This window comes from Pseudorasbora parva, chromosome 20, assembly GCF_024679245.1.
Source record: "Pseudorasbora parva isolate DD20220531a chromosome 20, ASM2467924v1, whole genome shotgun sequence".
NCBI classification, from domain to species: domain Eukaryota; kingdom Metazoa; phylum Chordata; class Actinopteri; order Cypriniformes; family Gobionidae; genus Pseudorasbora; species Pseudorasbora parva.
The window spans coordinates 20066193-20091998 of record NC_090191.1 but is presented as its reverse complement, the minus strand read 5'-3'; the positions used below and the strand labels follow the sequence as shown (position 1 = coordinate 20091998).

At 44.0% G+C, this 25806-nt stretch overlaps 1 protein-coding gene across 1 annotated transcript in view; it reads left to right on the top strand.

The window, feature by feature from the left end:
* LOC137049760 (proton myo-inositol cotransporter) overlaps positions 1-25766 on the top strand; it is a 99811-nt gene extending 74045 nt beyond the window's left edge. The window contains exons 6-10 of the mRNA XM_067428402.1: positions 10883-11003; positions 19177-19302; positions 19670-19788; positions 22052-22204; positions 22928-25766. Of these exons, the coding sequence (XP_067284503.1) occupies positions 10883-11003; positions 19177-19302; positions 19670-19788; positions 22052-22204; positions 22928-23154 (746 nt within the window). The 3' untranslated portion in view covers positions 23155-25766. The remainder of the gene's footprint in view (positions 1-10882; positions 11004-19176; positions 19303-19669; positions 19789-22051; positions 22205-22927) is intronic.
* Positions 25767-25806: the final 40 nt, after the last annotated feature.

The following is a 25806-nucleotide window of genomic DNA, read 5'->3' as shown; positions in this document are numbered from 1 at the left end:
TCCGTGAAAACAAACAGGAACTAACTTCTGATAAAGCCTGAAGTAAGTGATCACGGACACGCCGGGAGTATGGCAGAGCGACGCAGCGTCTCGTTCCCTCAGGGAACTAGGGTTACATACGTAACCTGAGACGTTCCCTTTCGGGGAACTCGAGCTGCGTCGAAACGCTGTGAGAACGCTTATACCCACATCGCCATAGGACCAAGTGTCTCGTATGTGTGAAGCCGAAGCGCACACGGTTACGAGAGAACCTGTGCCCCAACTGTAGATGCCAGGTCTAGTTCATAGAACCTGACGAAGGTTAACGGAGATGACCATCCGGCCGCGTTGCAGATATCGTGGAGGGAAGCCCCCGACAAGAGTGCTTTTGAAGCAGCCATACCCCTGGTTGAGTGCGCCCGGACAGCCAGTGGAGACGGCTGCCCGGCCGCCTCATAAGCAAGTGAGATGGCCTCGACCACCCACTTGCTCATCCTCTGCTTGGATACTGGAGCCCCCTTCTTAGGGGGTCCGAAACAGACAAATAATTGCTCTGATTTTCTCCACAGGGCAGCTCTGTGGACATATGTATCCAGTGCCCTCACAGGACACAGCAGATTTAACCTTTCCTGGTCTGACGTCTTAAACGGAGGAGGACAAAAGGCTTGTAGAGTGATGGGGCCCCGTGGGCTCGTAGGAACCTTGGGGACATAACCCAGCCTGGGATGCAGAAATGCTTTCACCATCCCCGGCGCAAACTCTAAACATGACGGCCCTACCGACAGGGACTGAATATCTCCTATTCTTTTAAGAGAAGAAATGGCCAACAGAAAGATGGTTTTCAGAGTGAGGAACTTATCCGAAACCTCCTCCAGAGGTTCGAACGGTGGTCCGGACAAGCCCCTCAGAACAATTGGCAAGTCCCATGCTGCATAGCCGGCCTCAACCTTAAAGTGCCACGAAGGAAGCATGTAATTAGAGGGTGTCTTCCCAAAGACACTCCACCGAAAGGGACGTGGAAGGCACCCAAGGCCGCCACGTACACCTTTATTGTGGAGGGGGTCACCCTGCCGAGAACCTTGCCTGCAAGAACTCCAGCACTGTACCAACCGGGCAGTTAACTGGGTCCCACTGGCGTTCTCTGCACCATGCTGAGAAAAGTCTCCATTTCAAAGCGTACAGCTTCCTTGTGGACGGAGCTCTGGAGTGTAGGATGGTCTCTACGACCTCGGCCGAGAGACCTTCCTCTATGAGCCTAGCCCCCTCAGAGAACAGGCCCACAGTTTCCACATCTCCGGGCGTGGGTGCAGGAATCTCCCGCCCGCCTGAGAGAGTAGATCCCTCCTGGTTGGAATCTCCATCGGAGAGCCTTCCAGGAGAGATATCAGGTCCGAAAACCATACTCGGGTCGGCCAGTTCGGAGCCACTAGAAGTACCTGGGCCCCGTCCCGGCGTACCCTCCCCAGAACTCCTGGAAGCAAGACAATCGGGGGGAAGGCGTACAGAGGCAGCCTCGGCCACTCCTGTACCATGGCATCCAGCCCCAGCGGGGCCGGATGGGTCAGAGAAAACCACTGCGGGCAGTGGGAATTCTCCGCCGAATCAAATAGATCTATTTCTGCTTTCCCATAAACCTTCCAAAGGAGCTCCACCACCTCTGGGTGGAGTCTCCATTCCCCGGGCCTCGGCCCCTGTCTCGACAGGCTGTCTGCTTCCTGATTCAGGGCCCCCGGGATATATACTGCCCTGATTGACAGCAATTTCCCTTGGGCCCACAGGAGGATCCGATGTGCCAGTTTGTCCAATGGACGAGACCTCAGACCCCCCTGGTGATTTATATAGGCGACCACGGACGTGTTGTCTGTCCTGACTAGTACGTGGTGGCCCCTGAGGTCGGGCAGGAACTGTTTCAATGCAAGAAACATTGCGAGCATCTCTAGCCGATTTATGTGCCAGTGCCGCTGATGTTCCTGCCATAGACCCTGGGATGAGCGACCACTCATGGTCGCCCCCCAGCCCGTGAGAGAGGCATCTGTCGTTAGCGTTACGCGACGAACATGAGCCCCCAACACGGGACCCTGAGATAAAAACCCCGGGTTTTTCCACATGACCAGAGCACGTAGGCATCGCCGCGTGACTTTGATCGTGCGGAGCGGATTTCCCCTCGGGGAGAACCCTTTTGTTTTGAGCCACCACTGCAGTGGCCTCATGTACAGTAGGCCAAAAGGTATCACGTTGGACGCTGCTGCCATGAGACCTAACAGTTTCTGGAACTGTTTCACAGTGACGGCTCGGCCTAGCTTCTGCTCTTTGACGGCTGCCAGGATCGATGCTATGCGTGTTGGCGATAATTGCGCCCGCATAATTACCGAGTCCCAGTTCACACCTAGAAAAGTGGTTCTCTGAGCCGGAGAAAGCACACTCTTCTTGGCGTTCAGCCTCAACCCCAGCTTCGACATATGGGCGAGAACAGCATCTCGATGCTGAACCGCCATCTGCTCTGTATTCGCTAGAATCAGCCAGTCGTCGATATAGTTCAGAATGCGGATGCCCTGCAGACGCAGCGGCGCCAGAGCTGCATCCACACACTTGGTGAACGTGCGGGGTGACAGTGCTAGACCGAAGGGAAGTACACGATATTGGTATGCCTCTCCCCCGAAGGCAAACCTCAGGAACTTCCTGTGATGTGGAAGGATGGAGACATGAAAATACGCATCTTTGAGGTCTATGGTGACAAACCAATCCTCCGATTTGACCTGCGCTACAATCTTTTTGAGTGTAAGCATCTTGAATTTGAGCTTGGCCACCGAGCGATTCAATAGCCGCAGATCTAATATCGGGCGTAAGCCCCCATCCTTCTTCGGCACGATGAAGTAACGGCTGTAAAAGCCAGACTCCCTGCTGGGAGGGGGAACCCTCTCTATAGCCCCTTTTTGCAGGAGTGTCTCTACTTCCTGTGCCATTACCAGAGCCTGCTCCGGGCCCACCTCTGTAGGTAGGACACCGCAGAAAGGAGGTGGCCGACTTCTGAATTGAATGGCGTACCCCTTTTCTATTATCTGCAGGACCCAATGAGATATATTTGATAGACGTTTCCACTCGTCTAGAAAATCTACTAAGGGAACCAGCCTCTCGAGGCTGGCCTCTGGTGTATTTTGAGCAACAAGCACAGTGCCCTGAAGCGGCGGACCGGCAGGGAACGACTGACTTGACTGCTCGGGGGCCCCCCGAAGGGGGTGCGGACCACCCTCGGGTGGCCCGCGGAGACCGACTGCGCCCCGGCATTGCGGCGGGGTTGGCAGCGCGGCCCCCCGAGGGTGCCGTAGGGAAACGGGTACCGTTGGCAGGGGTAAACACCGTTTCCCTACGGGGGGAACCACCCTCAGCGTCCTGACGCTTCTGGCGTCAGGAACGCTTCGACGAGGCCTTCTTGGCGATCAGGACTGTCCGCAGATCAGCCCTGCCCCTCGAAGGCCTCGTCTGAGAGCGCCGCCCCTCGTCCCCACGCTGAGGGGGAGCTCGGGCAGCGACGCTCTGCTTTTGTTGAGCCCTGTGTGAGGAGCTCGTACTCGGTTTGGGCTGCTTGGTGGTATCAGCAGCAGCCCCAGGGACCTGGACCCGGAGAGGGAGGAACTGCTTGAGCGCCGCAGCTTGCTTTTTCGACTCCTGGAACCTCTCGGTGACAGTGTGGACTGCGTCACCAAAGAGGCCTCCAGGAGAAAGCGGCGCATCAAGCAGAAAGGCTTTCTCCCTCTCCTTGATGTCTGTGGGGTTCAACCATAAATGTCTCCCCGTGGCCACCAATGCTGCCATGGAGCGGCCAACACATCTGGCCGTCTCCTTGGTGGCCCGGAGAGCTAGATCGGCTGACGATCTAAGTTCGGCAATAATATCACCCCCCACAGCATCACTACCGTCCAGATCCCTCAGCAGGTCAGCCTGGTATGCCTGCACGATAGCCATCGTGTGCAGGCATGCAGCCGCCTGACCCGCTGCCGAGTACGCTTTACCCACCAGCGCCGACGTTGTCTTTAAAGGTCTGGTGGGTAAAGTCGGGGCCTTAATGGACGATGCCGATGAAGGCGAGAGATGGCTCGCGAGCGTCTCTTCAACCTTTGGCATCGCCCCATAACCATACTGTCTCAGCCCGCTGATGTTACTGTAGACCGAAGTCTGCGGGCTGAACACACGATATGATGCCGGTCTCCTCCACGATCTTGCCACCTCGGTGTGCAAGTCGTGGAAGAACGGCAGGCCCCGCCGCTGAGGTTCTGAAGCGCGAGATGGCAGGAAGCGTTCGTCTAGCTTGCTATGACGTTTTCTCCCTGCCTCAGATCTTTCAGTGGGCCAGTCGATGTTTAATCTGGCCACTGCTCGCGTCAAAACCTCAACTAGCTCCTCACTAGCAGGGGACTGAAGTGACGAGTCTTCAGTGTCGATGCTTTCAACGTCCACCTCCTCAGAGCTGGACAGATGAAGCACCGGCGACTCTCTCGGGGGGGAAGAAACCGCCATGCGTGCTTCCATGCCCCGAGAAGAGCCGCTGGATGGAGCAGGTGAGGGCAGAGATAAGGCAGCGCCCGTCTCTAACCCCTCTGCAACATCCAATTGTGATCCCCACGACTGCAGCCTTCGCTCCGCCTCGGCGGCAGCGGGACCAGAGCCGCGGGGAACACGAGGCGAGGCACCCTCCTCGAAGAGTGCCCGGCGGGAGCGCAGCGTTCTCAATGGCAATCGCTCACAGTGCTCGCAAGCAGCCCCCTCGAGGGCTGCCTGGGCATGCTGCGCTCCCAAGCAGGCTACACAAAGAGAGTGTGTATCCCCGCTCGTGATGTAGCGTGGGCAGGGATGAACACACCTCTTGAAACTGCTTTCACTCGCCATATTTAATCTATCTATTTTCTTTTCTCTTTGTTTGTTAATATAATGAAATATTTAACAAAAGGGTGGAAAAACTCTGATATAGACAGACAAAAACTGTCACGGCTGTAATGAGAGACAGAGAGGATCCAATAGCGAATCAAATACAAGTTTATTGTTCCACAGGACGGCAAGCGTCAACAATAAACCAAGCTCAGATAACAGGTAAAGTGATAAAGAGACAGGCTCCAGGGTACAGGCAGGCGAGCCGCGGCGAAGGTCAGGTGCAGGCGGTCAGGCAGACGATATGGCCAGAGCAGGGACGCAGCGGACAACCAGAGGCCGAATCCGGGACCAGGAACAGAGATAAATCCCCCAGGGGAAACAGAAGCCGAAGCCAGCCACGCCAGAAACGCCTGTAACAATCTGACAATGGGTGCCAGTGAGAGAGCGGTATAAATAGTGAGACTGATGAGTGCAGCAGGTGAAAGTGATGAGTCCCATAATCAGTGGCCACGCCTCCCACACAACCTCACAAGACACAGAGAAGGAGACAATGAATTCATGAACCGTGACAGTACCCCTCCCCCTAGGAGCGCCTCCTGGAGCTCCCAGGAGGACCTACCTGTCGATTGTAATCATCGATAAGGGAGTGATCCAGTATGTCCCTAGCAGGAACCCAACTTCTCTCCTCCGGACCGTAACCTTCCCAGTCCACCAAGTACTGGAATCCGCGTCCCCTCCGTCTAGCGTCCAGAATACGATTGACCGTATAAGTTGGTTCCCCATCTACGAGTCGCGGCGGGGGGGGAACCGGGGTAGGCGGATTAATAGGAGCATGAAAAACAGGTTTTAATTTGGAAACATGAAACACGGGGTGAATTCTCCCGTACGCGGGAGGTAGTTTGAGGCGGACTGTCACCGGGCTAAGAATTTTGGTGACAGTAAACGGGCCAATGAATTTAGGAGCTAACTTATTACTCACGGAGCGGAGAGGAATGTTCTTAGAAGAAAGCCACACTTTTTGACCCACGACGTAGACGGGAGGCTTAGACCGGTGGCGATCGGCTTGGGCCTTGGTGCGTCTACCCACCCGGAGCAGAGTCTCACGGGCTCTACTCCAAGTGTCTCGACACCTCTGGACGAAGGCGTGCGCGGAGGGGACCGCGACTTCGGATTCCAGACTGGGAAAGATAGGTGGCTGGTACCCTAGACTACATTCAAAAGGCGAAAGGCCCGTACCTGACACTGGTAATGAATTATGTGCGTACTCAATCCATGAGATGAGTTGACTCCAGGAGGAAGGATTTCTGGAGGCCAAACATCGTAACCCTCTCTCAAGGTCCTGGTTGGCCCGCTCAGTCTGGCCATTGCTCTGAGGATGAAACCCTGAAGACAAACTAACCGTCGCCCCTAATAATTTACAAAATTCTCGCCAAAATTTGGACACGAACTGGGGTCCCCTGTCGGAAACCACGTCCATCGGAAGGCCATGTAAACGAAAGACGTGATCGACGACAGCTACCGCTGTCTCCTTGGCTGAGGGTAATTTGGGCAAGGGAACAAAATGTACCATCTTCGAGAATCGGTCCACGACAGTTAAAACAACCGTCTTGCCCTGGGAGGGCGGGAGGGCGGTGATAAAATCTAGAGCGATATGGGACCAGGGTCTCGAAGGGACAGACAGCGGTTGAAGGAGCCCATCGGGAGGGCGGTTAGATGTCTTCCCCATGGCACAGACTGAACAGGCCAAAACAAAATCTCGGATGTCACGAGCCATACCGGGCCACCAGAATCGTTGCTTAACCAAAAATTTGGTTCTATTAACTCCTGGATGACAAGCGACATTGGAGCAGTGTCCCCATCGAACAACGTCGGACCGAACTCCCTCCGGAACGAATAATCGGTTCGGTGGTCCACCGTGCGGAGGCGTTACCCCTTCTAAGGCCGTCCTGACCTTCGATTCGACCTCCCATACGAGTGTGGAGACTCTAAGTCTCTCAGGTAAAATGCACTCGGGAGTAGACGGGCGTTCGGAGCGGTCAAAAACGCGCGACAAAGCATCGGGTTTGATGTTTTTGGAACCCGGGCGGTACGAAAGAGAAAAGTCAAAACGTCCGAAAAAAAGGGACCACCGAGCCTGCCTGGAGTTGAGTCTCTTAGCAGATCTGATGTATTCCAGATTCTTATGGTCGGTCCAAACGATAAAAGGAACCCCCGAACCCTCTAGCCAATGACGCCACTCCTCCAATGCCAGTTTGACTGCCAACAGCTCTCTATTACCAATGTCATAATTGCGTTCGGCTGGCGACAAGCGATGAGAAAAAAACGCGCAAGGGTGCATCTTGTCATCCGAGGAAGAGCGCTGGGATAGAACCGCTCCTACCCCCACCTCTGACGCGTCAACCTCCACCACAAACTGGCGTGATGGATCAGGGGTCACTAAAATGGGAGCCGAAACAAAGCGGCTCTTCAGGTTGGTAAATGCAGTCTCGGCTGCAACCGACCACCTGAACGCCGTTCGGGTGGAGGTCAAGGCAGTCAGAGGCGCGGCTAGCTGGCTGAAGTTGCGAATAAAACGCCGATAAAAATTGGCGAACCCCAGAAACCTCTGTAGGGCCTTACGGGAATCTGGACTTGGCCAATCTATCACAGCCCTAACCTTATCGGGATCCATGCGCATTCCCTCGGACGAGATGATGTAACCTAAAAATGGTACAGACTGTGCATGAAACGCGCATTTCTCCGCCTTGACAAAAAGCCCATTCTCTAGCAACCTCTGTAACACTAGTCTGACGTGCTGGACATGTTCCTGGAGAGAAGAAGAAAAAATCAGTATGTCATCCAGGTAAACATAAAGAAACTGATCTACCATGTCTCCCAGCACGTCATTGACCAGTGTCTGGAAGACTGCGGGAGAGTTGGACAGCCCGAAGGGCATGACCAAATATTCAAAGTGCCCCCTGGGGGTGTTAAATGCAGTCTTCCATTCATCCCCCTTCCTGATGCGCACCAAATGATAAGCATTGCGTAAATCCAATTTCGTGAATATGGATGCTCCCTGTAACCTCTCGAAGGCTGAAGACATCAACGGCAAAGGATAGGTATTCTTTACCGTGATGTTATTCAGCCCCCGGTAGTCAATGCAAGGTCGCAGAGAACCATCCTTCTTACCCACGAAAAAGAACCCCGCCCCCGCTGGAGAAGAGGAAGGACGGATGAACTTGGAAGCTAGAGAATCAGAAATGTATTTCTCCATGGCCTCCCTTTCAGGAGTAGAAAGTGAATATAACTTGCCCTTAGGCGGAGACTTGCCTGGAAGTAGATCTATAGCACAGTCATAGGGACGATGAGGAGGAAGAGAAGCAGCCCGGGACTTACTGAACACCTCCTTCAGGTCGAGGTACTCCTTGGGCACGTTAGATAAATCCACCGTCTCCTCCTGCAACACAGAACTAGACATACACGAACGAGCAGACACAAGACAAGAGGCATAACACTGATTACTCCAGGATGTGATAGTATTATGTCCCCAGTCAACCCTGGGATTGTGTTTCTGTAACCAGGGATGACCGAGGACAACAGGTGCGTGTGGAGTGTCAGTGAGGAGGAATGTGATAGTTTCTGTGTGGTTCCCAGAAATGGTGAGTGTAATGTTTTCAGTGATGTGGGTGATGGTGGGTAAAGTCTGGCCATTGAGGGCGTGAACAGAAATGGTACTGGAAAGGGGGGTGACGGGAATCCTGAGTCGATGTGCCAGAGTCTGATCGATGAAATTACCCTCTGCTCCCGAATCCACGAGGGCTTGGCAGATGTGAAAACTGGCTGCCCACTGCAATCTTCCCGGGAGGAGAGTCGCGGACGAGGCTTTCTCTAACGCAGCTCCACCCGACAGTAACCTCCTTTCTACTGCCGGGCTCGATCTTTTACTGGACACTGGTTGAGGAAATGCCCCGCCGCACCACAGTAGAGACAGAGACCCCCCGCTCTGCGACGCTCTCTCTCCTCCCGGGAAAGCCGAGCTCTACCCACCTGCATGGGCTCGGGATCGTTGGTGGGGCTGACCGTGTAGGTGCCACTGGGCTCACGAAACTCAGATGTCCTCCGCATATGAGAGCGGGATTCCAGGCGTGAGTCAACTCGAAGTGCTAACGTCATCAGTCCATCGAGATCCGTAGGTAAATCCAAGGCGTACACCTCTCGCTGTACACGGTCAGCCAGCCCATGCAGGAAACGGTCCCACTGCGCTTCCTTGTTCCAACCGCACTCAGCGGCCAGGGTGCGAAAGTCGATGATGTAATCAGAAACGGGTCTGCTGCCTTGTTGCAGATCGGAAAGCTTGCGGGCCGCCTCGCGTCCCACGGCAGCTCGGTCAAAGACCCGTTTCATCTCCTCCGTGAGTGCGAGGAACGAGGAACAACACGGATGGCGATTCTCCCAAACCGCCGTTCCCCAGCGTGCCGCACGGCCCGTGAGCAGGTTGATTACCAACGCCACCTTGGAAGTCTCTGAAGCGAACGTGGTGGATTGCAGAGAAAAGAACAATGAACATCTTGTTAGAAATGATCTACAAAGATCGGGCTCACCAGCGTAGCGTTCGGGCGTCGGAATCCGGGGCTCGTGCGGGTTGATGTTAGCTGGTGGCTGGGGAAACGGCGGCGGTGGTGGGGGCGCAGTGGGAATCCGTAGCTGTTGAAGTTGGTTGGAGAGCTCGGACACCTGCTCCGCCATCGCCTGTAATGCCTGGGTGGTGGCAGTCGCCTGTTGCTCCTGGCGATCCATCCGCAGACTGTTCGCGTTGAGATACTCTTGTAATTCGTTCATCTTCGCTGGATCCATAATGGTCAGATTGTTCTGTCACGGCTGTAATGAGAGACAGAGAGGATCCAATAGCGAATCAAATACAAGTTTATTGTTCCACAGGACGGCAAGCGTCAACAATAAACCAAGCTCAGATAACAGGTAAAGTGATAAAGAGACAGGCTCCAGGGTACAGGCAGGCGAGCCGCGGCGAAGGTCAGGTGCAGGCGGTCAGGCAGACGATATGGCCAGAGCAGGGACGCAGCGGACAACCAGAGGCCGAATCCGGGACCAGGAACAGAGATAAATCCCCCAGGGGAAACAGAAGCCGAAGCCAGCCACGCCAGAAACGCCTGTAACAATCTGACAATGGGTGCCAGTGAGAGAGCGGTATAAATAGTGAGACTGATGAGTGCAGCAGGTGAAAGTGATGAGTCCCATAATCAGTGGCCACGCCTCCCACACAACCTCACAAGACACAGAGAAGGAGACAATGAATTCATGAACCGTGACAAAAACACTAAATAGACAGACAGGTTCACACAGATCGCTTGCTGAAGGCTCAGAAGCTAGTTCCTGTTTGTTTTCACGGACGCTTTATAGCTTCCGGTCGATGACGTCATCACGCCGACGATCGATCTTTTTTCCGATGGAATGGTTCTACAGGCGCTTCACGACGCATTAACGCAGAGGCGTTCTCACAGCGTTTCGACGCAGCTCGAGTTCCCCGAAAGGGAACAGCATTTAATTGAAATGGAAATGTTTTGTAACTTTATAAATGTATTTATTGTCACTTCTAGTTTACTTACTTCTAGTTCACTTCTAATGCTTCATTGCTCAATAAAAGTATTAATTTCTTTAAAAAAAAAAAAAAATCTTACTGACCCCTAACGCATGAGCAGTTGTGTAATTGTATTTAAAATGTATTTTATTTTATGATTTTCTAGCAATATTTCATGAAACAGTAAAACATCATAATGCTATGCAACATGAACCAACTGATTTTTCCAACAGATATTGTAATTAAAATGTATAAAATGAAAACATAAAAAGCATTGCCCCGATATCAATTATTTTTTACAAACATATTGTCCTTGTGACAACTTCCTTGTATGAAAACTTGCCCATGTTTCCCCAATATTTTGTTATTTATAATGCTTTTTTGAACATTTTGAGATATATATATAAGCCAAAATATATATTTATATATGAAATAAATTTTTGATTCAATCTTTGTGTACAGGTACTGTTTTGAGTCTTTGTGTCCTCTCTGTTGGCTTCCTCCTGTCAGCCCAGCATTCCCCTCCTGTTACATTACACCTGACAGACCCCACGACACCCAACTCCAGCTGCACTACACATCTGTGAGTATGATTTAATGGGCATGCTTATCTTCTAGAGCTTCTCGCCAGAGGCAATATGAATAATTCATAAGTACACTATATAAGATATAGTATAATCAGTTCCTATATAGTGACAGCTGTCTTGTTACTTGGTTTCAAAAGTGACTAAAGAGATAGTTCCCTCGAGGATGCACAAATGTGCAAGACTTCCTTCGGTCAGCCAACTGATAAAAGCTGTTGATCAGTAAACAACTTTACAAATAATTCAGTCAAAAGATACAATACCGACATCATTTATTCATCATGTCATTCCATACCAAAAGACCTTCTTTGTTCTGTAGAATGCAAAAAGGGAATTTTTGATGTGACATGAAGTTAAGTATATGATATATGTATATGACACAAAGTTCATTTTTGGAAATTAAGCAGATATATTTACCATTTTTAAACCATATAAAAGTTGCAGTTCTGTGTAATATAAAAAGTAATTTATACTTTATTTTAAAATATACATACTATTTGCTCCTCAGTATTGTTGTACATTAACAGGATGCAATAATAAATTATATTTTTATTTAAATTATTAAATGGATGCTGCCTTAAAATGACAATAAAAGCCCTCCCTACACAATACATGTTTTTATTATAATTAAACATTTTGTTAGGCACTTTTTTCCACATTTAGAACTTTTTGTTAAAAAAAAATAAATGCCTTTCCTATGGGATTTGTGATGAGAAAAGAGAGAAGAGCAAGCTCTAGAATTGGCGGATTTGAACCCGTGTTGATCGCAACAAAACAGTGACCCATTAGCCATACACTTTACTGATTGCGCCCCGATTGTTTTTTTTTTCTTGTTTGGCACAGATGTTTCATGTTGATGCATTGTTGGGCGGAGCTAGTGCGAATAGCACTTGCCGACAAGGCACGCTATTTGCACTTGGTGTGAATAGACACTCCGAAATAAAAATGTGTTGTCCGATTACAAATAAATTACTCTTAGGCCGTGTGTCCACCAAAGCGTTTTTAGCCAGCAGAAAACGCTAGGCGCTCTGCTGAAAACGCCTCGCTTTGAGCGCTTGAGAGCGTTTTGGCAGGCAGCGTTTTTTTTCTCTTCAGCTGAGACTCTTTGCTTGTTATGATACGGAAAATCCACGGAAGTCTTACTAATTTCACAGGTAGTTTGTTTCTGTATTTATTCTATATAAAACTGCAGATCCAATGTACAGTATTTGCTCTGGCTTTAGTTTCTAAATAATTTTGTTGCGTTATTATTGCTTGTTTTCATCTGATGACGACACGCAGAATGTGGCAGTTGGTCTGTGTTGTGTTTGTCCCGCCCCTCCTCCACTGTGATTGGACAGCTGGGTAAAGAGTGACAGTGATGAGCGTGAAATACTCGCTCAGCGCCTCGTTGCGCTCCAGGCGTTCTAAAAAACATGCCGCTCTCATTGAAAACAATTGAAAACGCCAGCCAGCAGCGTGAAAAAAACGCTTTGGTTGACACACGGCCTTATGCTTAACCTTCAAAGACTGTATTCATTCAAGAAGACTTACAAGCTCTGGAGCTACCAGTATTAATTAATCTGATGAAATCAACTCATCGAATCCATCAGAGTGCAACTGAATGAACATATGACTTCATTAAGTGAACTACAAGTTCCATGCTGATGCATACTTTCTTTAATGAGCCAATATATTCTGTTTATCTGTCTAATAGTAATGAAATTTAAGTAGGCCTAGCCATTTTAATAGTATGACAATGGAAAAATGTACTTCAAATTAAATTTTTCAGTCTAAAAGATGGATGGATTATATACCGTTCAGTCCTAATTTAGAAATCACTGCTGTAGTGATCTGGAGAATTCATACTGGAATAAAATGAATATAAATCAATATCAAGTCTCTATGGGAGATGCATGAAAATGAGTTGCACACGGACAGCTCTGAGATGATAGGAACACTGTACAATTGGAACTGTGGAACTATGGGACCTTATGAATACAATCAGTCTCCACATCATTGTCTCTGCACCATCTGCTGGTACCATTGACCCGAGGTTGATTGCAGTGACAATATCATCTTTGCTGCAGAAATTGAGACTCATCTTCCAATTCTTAAGAGAGGAACACATCACGGTCATCATTAAACTTCAGACCAAAAAGTTGCAGAGCAGGGCGGTTCAAGCTTTACCCATCCACCCATAGCAAACAACCCATACAAGACTTTTATCCAATAAACACTTCCTCAAAAAAGTCTCCTCAAAAGTTAAAGTTTCAAGAGGGAGGTAGTCTTTTACAATCCACTGCATTCATTTGTTTGGCAAGTTTAAGTTTTTTAAATAGCAGTTAAAAAAAAAATACAATATTATACCAAACTACTAAAGGTTGTCATTTCAAAAATTTCATTTCCGGTAGTTTAAAATAAATGTTTCATTTGAATTTATGTCGTTTTCCTGTTCTGTACTATTTTCTCATTTGCCTGTAGTTTGTTAACTAGTTATTTTCCCTGTTGGCAACTATGGTTACAGATTGATTTTATTCCTCAGTTCAGGTGTGTCCAGTTTAGTTTTTCCTTTGTTTGCTTTCTTTATCTGTTGAGATGCACCATTCATATGCTCAAGGCCGGTTTTCGGGAGGGGCTTGATGATGAATTATATCAGTTTCTTCGTTCTGGTAAATGGTTGATTATATTAACTATGTCCTCTGGTTGAATGGCTCTGATTTTGTTATTATTTAAGGGAAATGTATGAGGACAATACATAGCATCATCCACCCCGTTCCGGTTAGTGAAATTCCAGTCTGTCCTAGAGAGTAAAATTCCAGAGCCCATTCCAGAGTGAAATTCCTGAGCCTGTTCCAGTGAGGCAAATTACTAAGTCTGTTTTGGGGGGACATGGGTCATCCTCTCAGGGCCACGGAGGCAGTTTGGATCTCCAGTGCTCCTAGTTCCCTCGTTTCGGCCAAGGAGACCATTCTTATCTCTAGTGCTCCTAGTTCCTTTGTTTTGGTCAAGGAGGCTGTCGTTCCATGTCATCTTGTCAAAACCATGGGGACCACACTTGAAGTATCAGGAGGCCCTGACCTACCAGCTGGCTCCCTGCATTACCAGTTCCTCCAAAGCTCCCTGAGCTATCTGCACCTTTCCTGGTTCCCTGTATTGTTGGTGCCGTCCTGGAGGCTTATTAGTCTGCCTATGTCACCCTGGTCACCTGTTTTTCACCTGCCATGACTCCAGGATGCCCATCCCCACTTCCTGGTTGGACTCTTTTTCTTCTGTTTTTGGCCCAGGGTTGAGCCTTCGAGGAGGGAGGAGTACTGTCATGTTCTGAGTTTGTATTCATTTATGTTTGTATTTCTGTACTAGTCTTCTAGTTCTAGTTTTAGTTTTTCATTTGCTTCTAGTTTAATTAGTTCTGTTCTCCTCCTGTTTTCTGCCTGTCTGTTACTTTGGTTATAGATTGATTTAATCCTCAGTTCAGCTGTGTCTAGTTTAGTTTCTACCTTGTTTCCTCCCTATATATACCCACTGTTCTGTTCATTCTGGGTTTTGCATCGTCAGTGTATTATCAGTGTAAAGGTTTCTTGTAACGATTTCAATAGGAGATTAAAGTATTTTGTTATCTAGTTGTGCGCTACTTCCATCTCAACACTCCGTGACAATAACGTCTTTCGGAAGAGGCGTTAAACCGAGGTCCTGACTCTCTGTGGTCATTAAAAATCCCATGGTACTTCTCGTAAAGAGGGGTGTAACCCCGGTGTCCTGGTCAAATTCCCTCCATTGACCCTTACCAATCATGGCCTCCTAATAATCCCCATCCACTGAATTGACTCTATCACCCTCTCTCTTCTTCACCTATCACTGGTGTGTGTGTGTGTGAGCGCACTGGCGCCGTTGTACTGTGGCTGCCATCGCATCATCTAAGTGGATGCTGCACACTGGAGGTGGTTGAGAAGAGACCCCTGAGACATGAGTGTAAAGCACTTAGGGTGTACAGTAGTACATATGAAAGCACTATAAATGCCTCATTCATACAATAATATTGTCATGTCATTGTATGTGTAAATTGTATTTTTGAATAAATTAAAAGATCTGGATTAAAACAAAAAAGTGTTATTTAATTCACCCATCAATGTATTAAGGATAAAATCAACTTTCGCTCAGAAACACATCACATTCCGGAAGTAAAATGGTTTGCAAATGCCATTTCACGAAGATTTTCGAATTTATGTTGAGTCCAGTGGAGATCTATTGCTATACTTGTGTCTCCGTCAGCATTATTATTGTGAAATTATACTATTTCTAATGGGTTTCTCTTGGTTTAGTCAACAAACTCCTTGGCTTTCAACCTAAGTGAAAATCAATTTTATGTTTGGCTCTGTTGGTGTGTACTTTGCGGTAATAACTGAGTGTGTTAGGGGGTCCAGGTTGCTCGCTGTTTCTTAATGTCACGGTAATAGAGAGTCTGAAGTGTGTAACCTCATAACAATGACTCCCCTGTAGTCTGACAGAGCGTGGCCTCTCTCTCCATCCTAATTTACTTTTACACCATCCTCCAGGTCTCCGTACACACACCAACAAAACAAAGCATGTATATTTTCCAGCTAATGGATGCGTAATGGCTGCACTATCATCACAGCAGCAAACCCAATTTGTGTATAGACTGTCTCTCAAGAGCCCTGTCCTCAAATCTTCTGTAATGGAATACAGTATTTAATGGACACACTGTAATTGCCATGCAATATTGACCAAGATAGCTGGAGGTAAATACTTAATAGGTGTTGATATGTAAACGTGGTGGTCATATGTTAATGAGATCGTGGTTGGGATCTCATAATCATGAATGTTTCTGAGCGAGCCATTTATGCAGCTTAAAATAAATAAATAAAACATAATAATAAAACTGAAGTTGCAACAGACTTTTAATGTATTGTGGTGTATTTAGAGTGCAAAAGTCAAATATATATATATATATATATATATATATATATATATATATATATATATATATATATACACATACACTCACCTAAAGGATTATTAGGAACACCTGTTCAATTTGTCATTAATGCAATTATCTAATTAACCAATCACATGGCAGTTGCTTCAATGCATTTAGGGGTGCGGTCCTGGTCAAGACAATCTCCTGAACTCCAAACTGAATGTCAGAATGGGAAAGAAAGGTGATTTAAGCAATTTTGAGCGTGGCATGCTTGCTGGTGCCAGACGGGCCGGTCTGATTATTTCATAATCTGCTCAGTTACTGGGATTTTCACGCACAACCATTTCTAGGGTTTACAAAGAATAGTGTGAAAAGGGAAAAACATTCTGTATCCAGCAGTCCTGTGGACGAAAATGCCTTGTTGATGCTAGAGGTCAGAGGAGAATGGGCCGACTGAATCAAGCTGATGGAAGAGCAACTTTGACTGAAATAACCACTTGTTACAACGAGGTATGCAGCAAAGCATGTGTGAAGCCACAACATGCACAACCTTGAGGCGGATAGGCTACAACAGCAGAAGACCCCCACCGGGTACAACTCATCTCCACTACAAATAGGAAAAAGAGGCTACAATTTGCAGAAGCTCACCAAAATTGGACAGTTGAAGACTGAAAAAAATGTAGTCTGGTCTGATGAGTCTCGATTTCAGTTGAGACATTCAGATGGCAGAGTCAGAATTTGGCATAAACAGAATGAGAACATCGATCCATCATGCCTTGTTTCCACTGTGCAGGCTGCTGCTGGTGGTGGTGTAATGGTGTGGGGGATGTTTACTTGGCAAACTTTAGGCCCCTTAGTGCTAATTGGGCATTGTATAAATGCCACGGCCTACCTGAGCATTGTTTCTGACCATGTCCATCCCTTTATGACCACCATGCACCCATCCTCTGATAGCTACTTCAAGCAGGATAATGCACCGTGTCACAAAGCTCGAATTATCTCAAATTAGTTTCTTGAACATGACAATGAGATCACTCTACTAAAATGGCCCCCACAGTCACCAGATCTCAACCCAATAGAGCATCTCTGGGATGTGGTGGAACAGGAGCTTTGTGCCCTGGATGTGCATCCCACAAATCTCCATCAACTGCAAGATGCTATCCTATAAATTTGGGCCAACATTTCTAGATTGCTTTCAGCACCTTTTTTGAATCAATGCCACATAGAATTAAGGCAGTTCTGAAGGTGAAAGAGGGTCAAACACAGTATTAGTATGGTGTTCCTAATAATCCTTTAGGTGTGTGTGTGTGTATATATATATATATATTAGGGCTGTAATTTTTTTCCCCGCAATTAATCGCACCTGTGTGGTTGCATGCTTATTGTGAAACTAATGCTGTCGCCATTTATCTTATTAAACACATTCATTTTGTCATAATTTGCTATATATATATATACTCCTAAATCAACCGATTTGACTGCAAAAACCTCCAATTACTAAACACAACAACGTATGTTGTGCACACATGTTCAGTATATCGGATCTGCTGCTCATGCCAATTATCATCATCAGTTCTCTCTTAACAGTAGGTTAAAGGACAACACTACGGTGGACGAGACATCTCAACACGCTGCACATGAAGAAAGCACCAGCAAATAAAGAAAACATCTTCATCAGTTTGACGACGCGCGCTTGCAAAAGTTCACAACACATGCAAATTCAAAAACGTGCTGCAAATCCTCACAACCCATGCAAATTCTAAAACGCGCTGCAAAAGTTCACAACACATAAAAATACAAAAACGCGCTGCAAATCCTCACAACACATGCAAATACAAAAACTGACCTGAAAGGTGAGTTTTTTGTTTGTTTACTTATATCATGATCGTATAATTGCTTAGTCATTTGGATATTGTTGGCCTAAATATATTGTTACACTGTATAAAAAAGACCAGGCAATCATACGTTCAGGATGTTTAAATAAACAAAACAAAAGAACTCACCTTTCAGGTCAGTGTTCGTCAATCAAAGGAGTCCCCTTAAAACATTTCTGTTGTGGTCTGTTATATGCAGCGCATTTTTGTATTTGCATGTGTTGTGAGGATTTGCAGCGCGTTTTTGTATTTGCATGTGTTGTGAGGATTTGCTGCACGTTTTTGTGTACAAACAGTTTAATAAGAAGATACTTTATAAAGCCAGTACATTATGCGTATACGGACAGCAGCCATATTGGAAAATGAGACGAGTCGAGCGATAAACGCTGTAAAATTAAATACTTGAAATACTTTAAACATGCGTAATGTTGACAACCTTAATATATGTGTGTGTGTGCGCGTGTGTGTGTGTGTGTGTGTGGGGGGGGGGGGGGGGGCTGGTAATCCCTATGTTATGGGGACAAAATGCCCCCACAAAGATGGCAATATCCGAAATCCTTGTCCTTGTGGGGACATTTTTAGGTCCCCATGAGGAAAACATCTTATAAATCACACAGAAGGAGTTTTTTTGAGAAAGTAAACATGCAGAATGTTTCCTGTGATGGGTAGGTTTAGGGGCAGGGGCAGTGTAAGGGGATAGGATGTACAGTTAGTACAGTATGAAATCTATTACGCCTATGGAAAGTCCCCATAAAACATGGAAACACGACGTGTGTGTGTGTGTGTGTGTGTGTGTGTGTGTGTGTGTGTGTGTGTGTGTGTGTGTGTGATGGTCAGGTTCTGTTTTGGTTTCAATTTTTCATTTTAGTTCTCATCCTTGTTTGTTACTATGGTTTTTAATGGAGTTATAAACCTGGCCACACATTTTTAAAAATACTTCTCTCGTTTGAAGTAAATCGTGAGCACGATATCATTTGTTCCTTTAATTTTGTCAATTGTGGCCACATTGTTCTAACTATATTGTGCGCACAACTAAATAAAACTGAGGAAACAAATTATTAAAACATGCTGACATATTAGTAAGTCATGGAAACAATTAGTTTATTCGTGGACACGATATGTAGCTTTGCCATCACAGGAATAAAGGATATTTTAGGATAAAATAAAATGGAAAACTTATTTTATATTGTATTACACAATTTTTATGATCAATAGGCAATTTTTTTTTATGTGTACTGATGAATAAGAAATTCTGGGAATGTGTATTAAGGAGTTCATAAGGTCACAATATTTATACAGCACTTTGACAGGCTTAGATTGGATTTTTGGCTGGGTTTTAGTTTTTAAATACTTTGTCTTGCTTTCACATTATGTTTCTAGGTCATGCGAGCCGTGTATGTTGGACCCTAGCTGTGGTTACTGTTATCAGGAAAACAGAACTGCTGTGTTTGCCTCCTCCTGCGTGCCCGTCAATCCGACCTCCACCGAGAGAGCAGCATGGGGCAAGTGAGTCACTAGTGAAGCCAGGATTGCGTGTGTGCTTGAGCTGTTCTGTGTATATTTGGACATATTACTGAATTCGATTTTTAACATTACTTTTGAATTTGACATTATTAAGTTACCTGATAAAATTTGCCAGATGTCAAATTGAATTGATTGTCAAAAAAAGGGATGTTTCCCTAATTGGGGCTTTTTAGATTTTATACAACATTTCATCTTTTTAACATGTTTAAGATTGTTCATTGTCACATTGCTGCATGAAGTTACATGTGGTTGAACCTGCATGCTGTTTAGTAATTTATACATTTTCATTTATTTAACTATTAATTCATATACCCTATAAAATGAATTGTGTGTGTTTTAACTCTAACAGGTGCTCTAACTCCACACATATGACAGATAGTGGTATATGGGCTTATAACTTTTGCCCAACCTCTTATTCATGGGTTGTGCTCCTGGGACTTGTGCTCTATCTCGCATTTTTTGCCCCAGGTAAGATGATCAAAACTGTTTTTTAATTACCTCAGCGTACGTGTATTTTTACCTCAGCGTACGTGTATAGTTTGAAATATAGCAGACCATTGGGATATCTTTAGGATATTAATTTTAACGATTTGGAACACACTAATTCTAATCCTGGATATTATTTAGGGCATATAGTATGCAAACTGGGATGCATGGCATGTTTCATGATCTTCTTTCTATTCAGCAGGGCCTCAACAACACTATTGATTTAACAGGGCAATTCTCAAACAAATGATCTTTATGAGGCTTTTCACACTGCACTTAACCCCCGGGTTATCGTCGTTCTAAACACTGCTTTTAACCCCGAGTAAAGGAGCGTTTCACACTTGCAATTTAGATAAGTTAAAGACTTATTCGGACTGGATTAGTTTAACATGGGGGCATGGGGGTAAAGTAATTATTACCAGAGGTTCTTGGTGATTTTAGTCCTGTCCGAATGTGCCATCTCGATAATCATTATGGACAATGTCAGTGAAGATTACAGAGACTTTTACCTTCTGTAAAAAGGTCTGGAAAAATTACCTTGGGTAATACTAATCCCGTTCGAATAGACCTGCTCTAAAACTGTATGGTAAAATTCCGTCATTTCCTGTTTAATTTTTATTTATTTTTTATTTTTTTAAGTGCGTTTTGCGAGCATTGAGGCGCTTGAAGCATTCGGTTGTGTTGTAGGTGGTAGTACAACTCTAGTGCAAACGTCCAGTATTTTCCGCATATCATTTAAAGTAAAAAGAAGATCAAAAGCACTTATTAGAGGCACAGCATTTATTTTAGCTCTAGGAAAGTGTCTATTACCAACACGTAAACACAATAAAACATATAGGAGACGGAGTACAGACTGGCTCTCATGTTGTGTGTATGCTCATGATAACATCAACATCATACGCACATGACGACAAGGAGGTTACTGTGGTGCTTAAAACGAGTTACTACTCCCACTTCTGCTAGTTTTACTGAGAGGTCTTATCCCATGCGAATTGCCCATTAATATTACAGACGTCCTGAGGTAAAATGACTTTACACCCACGGGAATCTAATCCTGTCTGAATAGGGCTTAAATTAGCACCGCTTTTTACCCGGGGTTATGTAACCTTGTTCTGGAGCAGGGTCAGTACCACTTTTGCAGTGTTAACTGCATATTGCGGTGCTAACCTTGTACAGTGTTAAATGGAGCAGTGTTAGAATGTTACCGCTGGATGCTTAGCAACAGACTACCAATCACATACTCATACTCACAGTCACATGAACACTGCACATTGTTCATAAACAGTAAATTCAGCATTTGAGAGTTAAAAGGTTAAATGCTGACATAAAACATGACACTTCGAGGGAGTAAGAGACTTCTTTTTTAGCTTTATAGTCCTTCACCTTTATAGTGGCCTAACACAGCAAGTCTAGTCTGGCGTGCGTGCGTTTTCCAAACGACAACATAACTCACTTCTTAACTACCATAGTACATTGCATTGTTGAAGAAATCAACTAGCTAGTCGCGACTGTTTCCCGAAACCACAAATCTGCCGTTCAACCACGTTGGTTAATGATGTCACAACAGTACAATAAAAGAGATGGTAAAAATGATTCACATCCAAGTCTTCTGCAGAGATAACATCACTTTATATGATGAACAGACTTGCAGTAAAAGACATTGAAAAGTAACCCATATGAATTGAGATTTTTTTTATAGTTTTTCCCAAATTAATTTTAATCGTTTTTCATGCCGTAACCATGGGGGTGGGAACATGTAGCATGCGCACTAGAGCATCTCATTCTAGCGCTTAATGCTGAGGAGGACTCTAGACTTCAAGCCTCCGAAGGACTGGACTAGTAAAGACACTGCCTCACTAGGAAGCAGCCTTCCGTTTGCGAAGCATCCCCATGAGGTTCATTCTTGCGTCTCACACCAGCATGCTTGAGCTTCCACAAGAACCATTGAGGTTTGCTCTTGTGCGTCAAGCAAGTACGGTTGAGTTTCCAAATGAACAGGCAAAAGACTGTGCATTTGTTTATTTTATTTTTTTACTGAACTGAGGCTTGTAACAAGTAAGGGACAATGTTTCCTTAAGCAATACGTGCTAAATTACTGTATGATAAATGCCAGAAGGTATCTGCAATCATTGTGCCATTCATCAACACACATATAACCACAGGTTGCTTTAGGGGAATTAAACCTGTAATATGTTCATTGTGACATTGCATTAAGGTCATTTAAAATAGTTTTAATTCTCTACAGGAATGGGACCGATGCCATGGACAGTTAATTCTGAAATCTACCCTCTTTGGGCCAGAAGCACGGGAAATGCTTGTTCGGCTGGGGTGAACTGGACCTTCAATGTGCTGGTGTCTTTAACGTTCCTCCATATGGCCCAGTACCTGACTTACTACGGTAATGCTCTAATTAGTTCAGTTACAGCAGTCATGAACATGACCTTTTTGTCAGTATTTGATCTCCCAACATCAAGAGTATACTACGCATAAAGGCATTGTAGAACTAATTATGTTCATGAGTCACTATTACTTTTCCTCTGCAAGTCCCTGTGCAAATTGACGTTTTAAGCACACTTTCCTGGACTTATTGTGCCATTTAATCAGTACATGTTATTTAAAGTAAAAAGAAAGGCTCTCTTGGTAACAGTTAATCAATATGTAATAAAATGCTTTGCATCTGAAACAACTTTTCTTTTTTTGCTGACATCATCTAGGCAGTGCAGGTCATTGGTGATTTTGATGATCAAAAATACATAAAGGAAACATCACTTAATTCGAATACTAAAAATATTATATATATATATATATAAATATATATATATATATATATATATATATATATATATATATATATATATATATATATATATATATATATTTTATATATAATATAAATATATATTATTATTATTATTATTATTATTATTATTATTATTATTATTTTTAAGGGTAATTCTTTTATGTTGAGGCCAGTAAAAATGTAGGCTGGGCAAGTAAAGAAATGGAACTACAATTCTGACTAGGCCAGTATAAATAAATGTATTATTGACTTTACAGTTTTTGTATTTTTAGCCATTATTAAAATGATTATTTATTAACTAATATCTCTCTTGTTTTCCAGGTGTATTCTTCCTTTATTCCAGTTTGGCTCTAACTGGTTTCTTTTTCATTTATGGCTGCCTCCCTGAGACTAAGGGACGGCGACTAGAAGAGATTGAGTCGTTGTTTGATAACCGGCTCTGCTCGTGTGGTATCTCGGATTCTGATGAGGATCGGCAGGTGGAATACATCCGGGTAAAAGGCTCAAACTACCACCTATCGGACAACGATGCATCAGATGTCGAATAACATGTGTGAAACCTCTGGTTTGGTATCGATTGAGCTTTGCTCAACCCTGACGTCAGGTTCGCCCACTGTATTGGTCAGGTTGAGACTCTCTCATCCAGACGTTCAACGCGATGGCAAGCAAGAACAGGGTTGTAGAGCACACACAAACAAACACGCAGTGCCATGTCAGCTTTTATAATATTGTCAATATGTTTCTGGCTCGTTCCTCCACTGTCAGATGAATATCCTCAGCTTATTTATGTAAAATGAGATGTTAGCTGTAAATTCAGTAATATATTTGCAGAAGGACTTTTTTTTTCTTAATGTTATGTCTAAGTGTAAACACAATGAAGAAATTATTGCGGTAATTTCTGTTGTACCACTATATTAGTTTACCTACGACTATGACAACTTCCAGTTCTGATAAGTATTTCAGAAGAATAGAGAAGCCTTCAAAAAAAAAAAAAAAATGTAATTAAAGGGAGTAGTTCACTTTAAAATGAAAATTATCCCATGATTTACTCACCCTTTCTTCTTTCTGATGAACACAATTTGAGTTATATTAATAAATAACCCCGCCCCCAAACCGTAAACAAATCACACAATTTCGTACTAGAAGTTGTACAAATTGGTACGAATTAGCTACCTTGTAAAATATGTATGAATTGGTTGTGAGATAGCATTGGGCATTCTGTATTCAAGTTAGGCAAAAGGTGTAACCCCACTCGCAGTTTAAAATGCTTAGGCTTCCCATCTGGCGTCATATGTCACGCCAGTCATGTTTTTTTCATAATATAAATACGGAAGGCGGTCTGGCGGAAGATAGATATTTTACTTTTTGAAGTTTTAAATATGGATATTTTTCTTACAAAACTCAATCGAATTGCTTCAGAAGGCTTTTATTAACCTCCAGGAGCCATGTGGAGTACATTTATGATGGATGGATGCATTTTTTTTTTTTAGGTTCAAACTCAATGGACCCCGTCACTGGCATATAAAGCTTGGAAGCATCAGGTTATGTATTATTATAATTCAGATTGTGTTCATCATAAAGCAGAAAGTCATATACACCTAGGATAGCTTGAAGTTGGGTAAATATTGGGGTAATATTAATTTTAAAGTGAACTACTCCTTTAATGGAAGTGTTGGAATTATGTAAAGATAAAAAAATATTCAACAAATTATTTTTTATATATTTAAGATTGCTCAAAGTAGTCACGCATTGCCTATGGGCATTTAAGTTTGTCAAAATGTTTGACTATTAGTCTATAAATTAATCTAAATCAATTGCCTAAAATAATGCGACTCCCTGAATATAAACAAAATATAAATTGAAGTGAATAAACATAATTTGTCAATGGCATAGCGATAATATAACATATGCGATCTGTCTTTCACCATCTGGACTTTGAAGTCCCATAGATTATTTGGTAATTTGAGCCTTCATGTTTGTACGATTAGAGATTATTGACATTAAAAACAAGTTGTATGTAGCTTTCTGCAGTTTCCTGTGATAGTGTAGTGTGGCCTTATAAAATACTTTATAATTTAGTTTTGTTTTTTGGACTCAATTTTCAATTTAATTATTTATTTGCATTCAAATGTGATTTACTGAATTGTATTATTTGTTATTAAATATATTTATATTTTTATTATAATTTTAATTTGTCTTCCTTATAGCCTAGTGTACAAAAATCATTGCAGTTGGTCTTGTCCATGGAACAGTGAAGTTGTTTCGACAAGTACTGCAATATCCAATGTTCTGTTGTGCTACTTTGTAAGTATACAAAAAGACAAATACACATCAATGTGTGCCAAACCGACCTGAAAAATCTCTATGTTGTGGTTAAAGCTTTATCAAAACCAAGTTGATGGCTCTCGTAAAAGCAACCAATAACTTCAGCCCAAGGTTTCACTGTGCTTGGCGATACATAATTGTAAACATCAGGCCTCTGTAATGTATGTTTTGTTCAAATACTGTACATGATCATGTGTAATTTGACATTTTCCATTGGATAAAACTTCATTTGGTTGAAAGAAGCACAAATTAAATTGGCACAATGTTTGGCATTATATCAATTTAGATTTTACAGGAAAAGTTCACCCATAAATGCACCCTCAATCATCATTTACTCACCCTCACAATGCTCCAAAACGTTTTTATTCTGTTGAAAATAAAAGGACACATTCCGAAGAATGTTCAAGCTGCTCTTTTCCATTTAATGAAAGCATATAGTGACCAAGATAGGCCGATCTTTTGGGTGAACTATTCTAAATCAATCAACATAAAACATATTGCTTCAATTAGAGACATTAGACAAATTTCACTCTACATGTATGATGTAATTTAGAGGTTTATTGAGCAGTTTATTGTGTAACAGATGTATTTGAAATTTAGATTGTACTTTGGAGGTTCTCCAACATGGAGAGCCTTTTGTGTTATTACCAATGAACACGTCTGTTTTAAGTGTATAGATGTATTTTTTTGTTTTTGTATGTGAAACAAAACGCAGCATTTCTACCATTGATGGAAACTAGTCAGGACAAATGTTGTGTTGTACAGTATTTGATTACTGTTGCTGTACTGTTGCTAGATTTATATTCAATAAAACTAAATATATGAACTTTGAAAACTTGACTATGTACTTGGAGATTAATAATAATAAAGACATA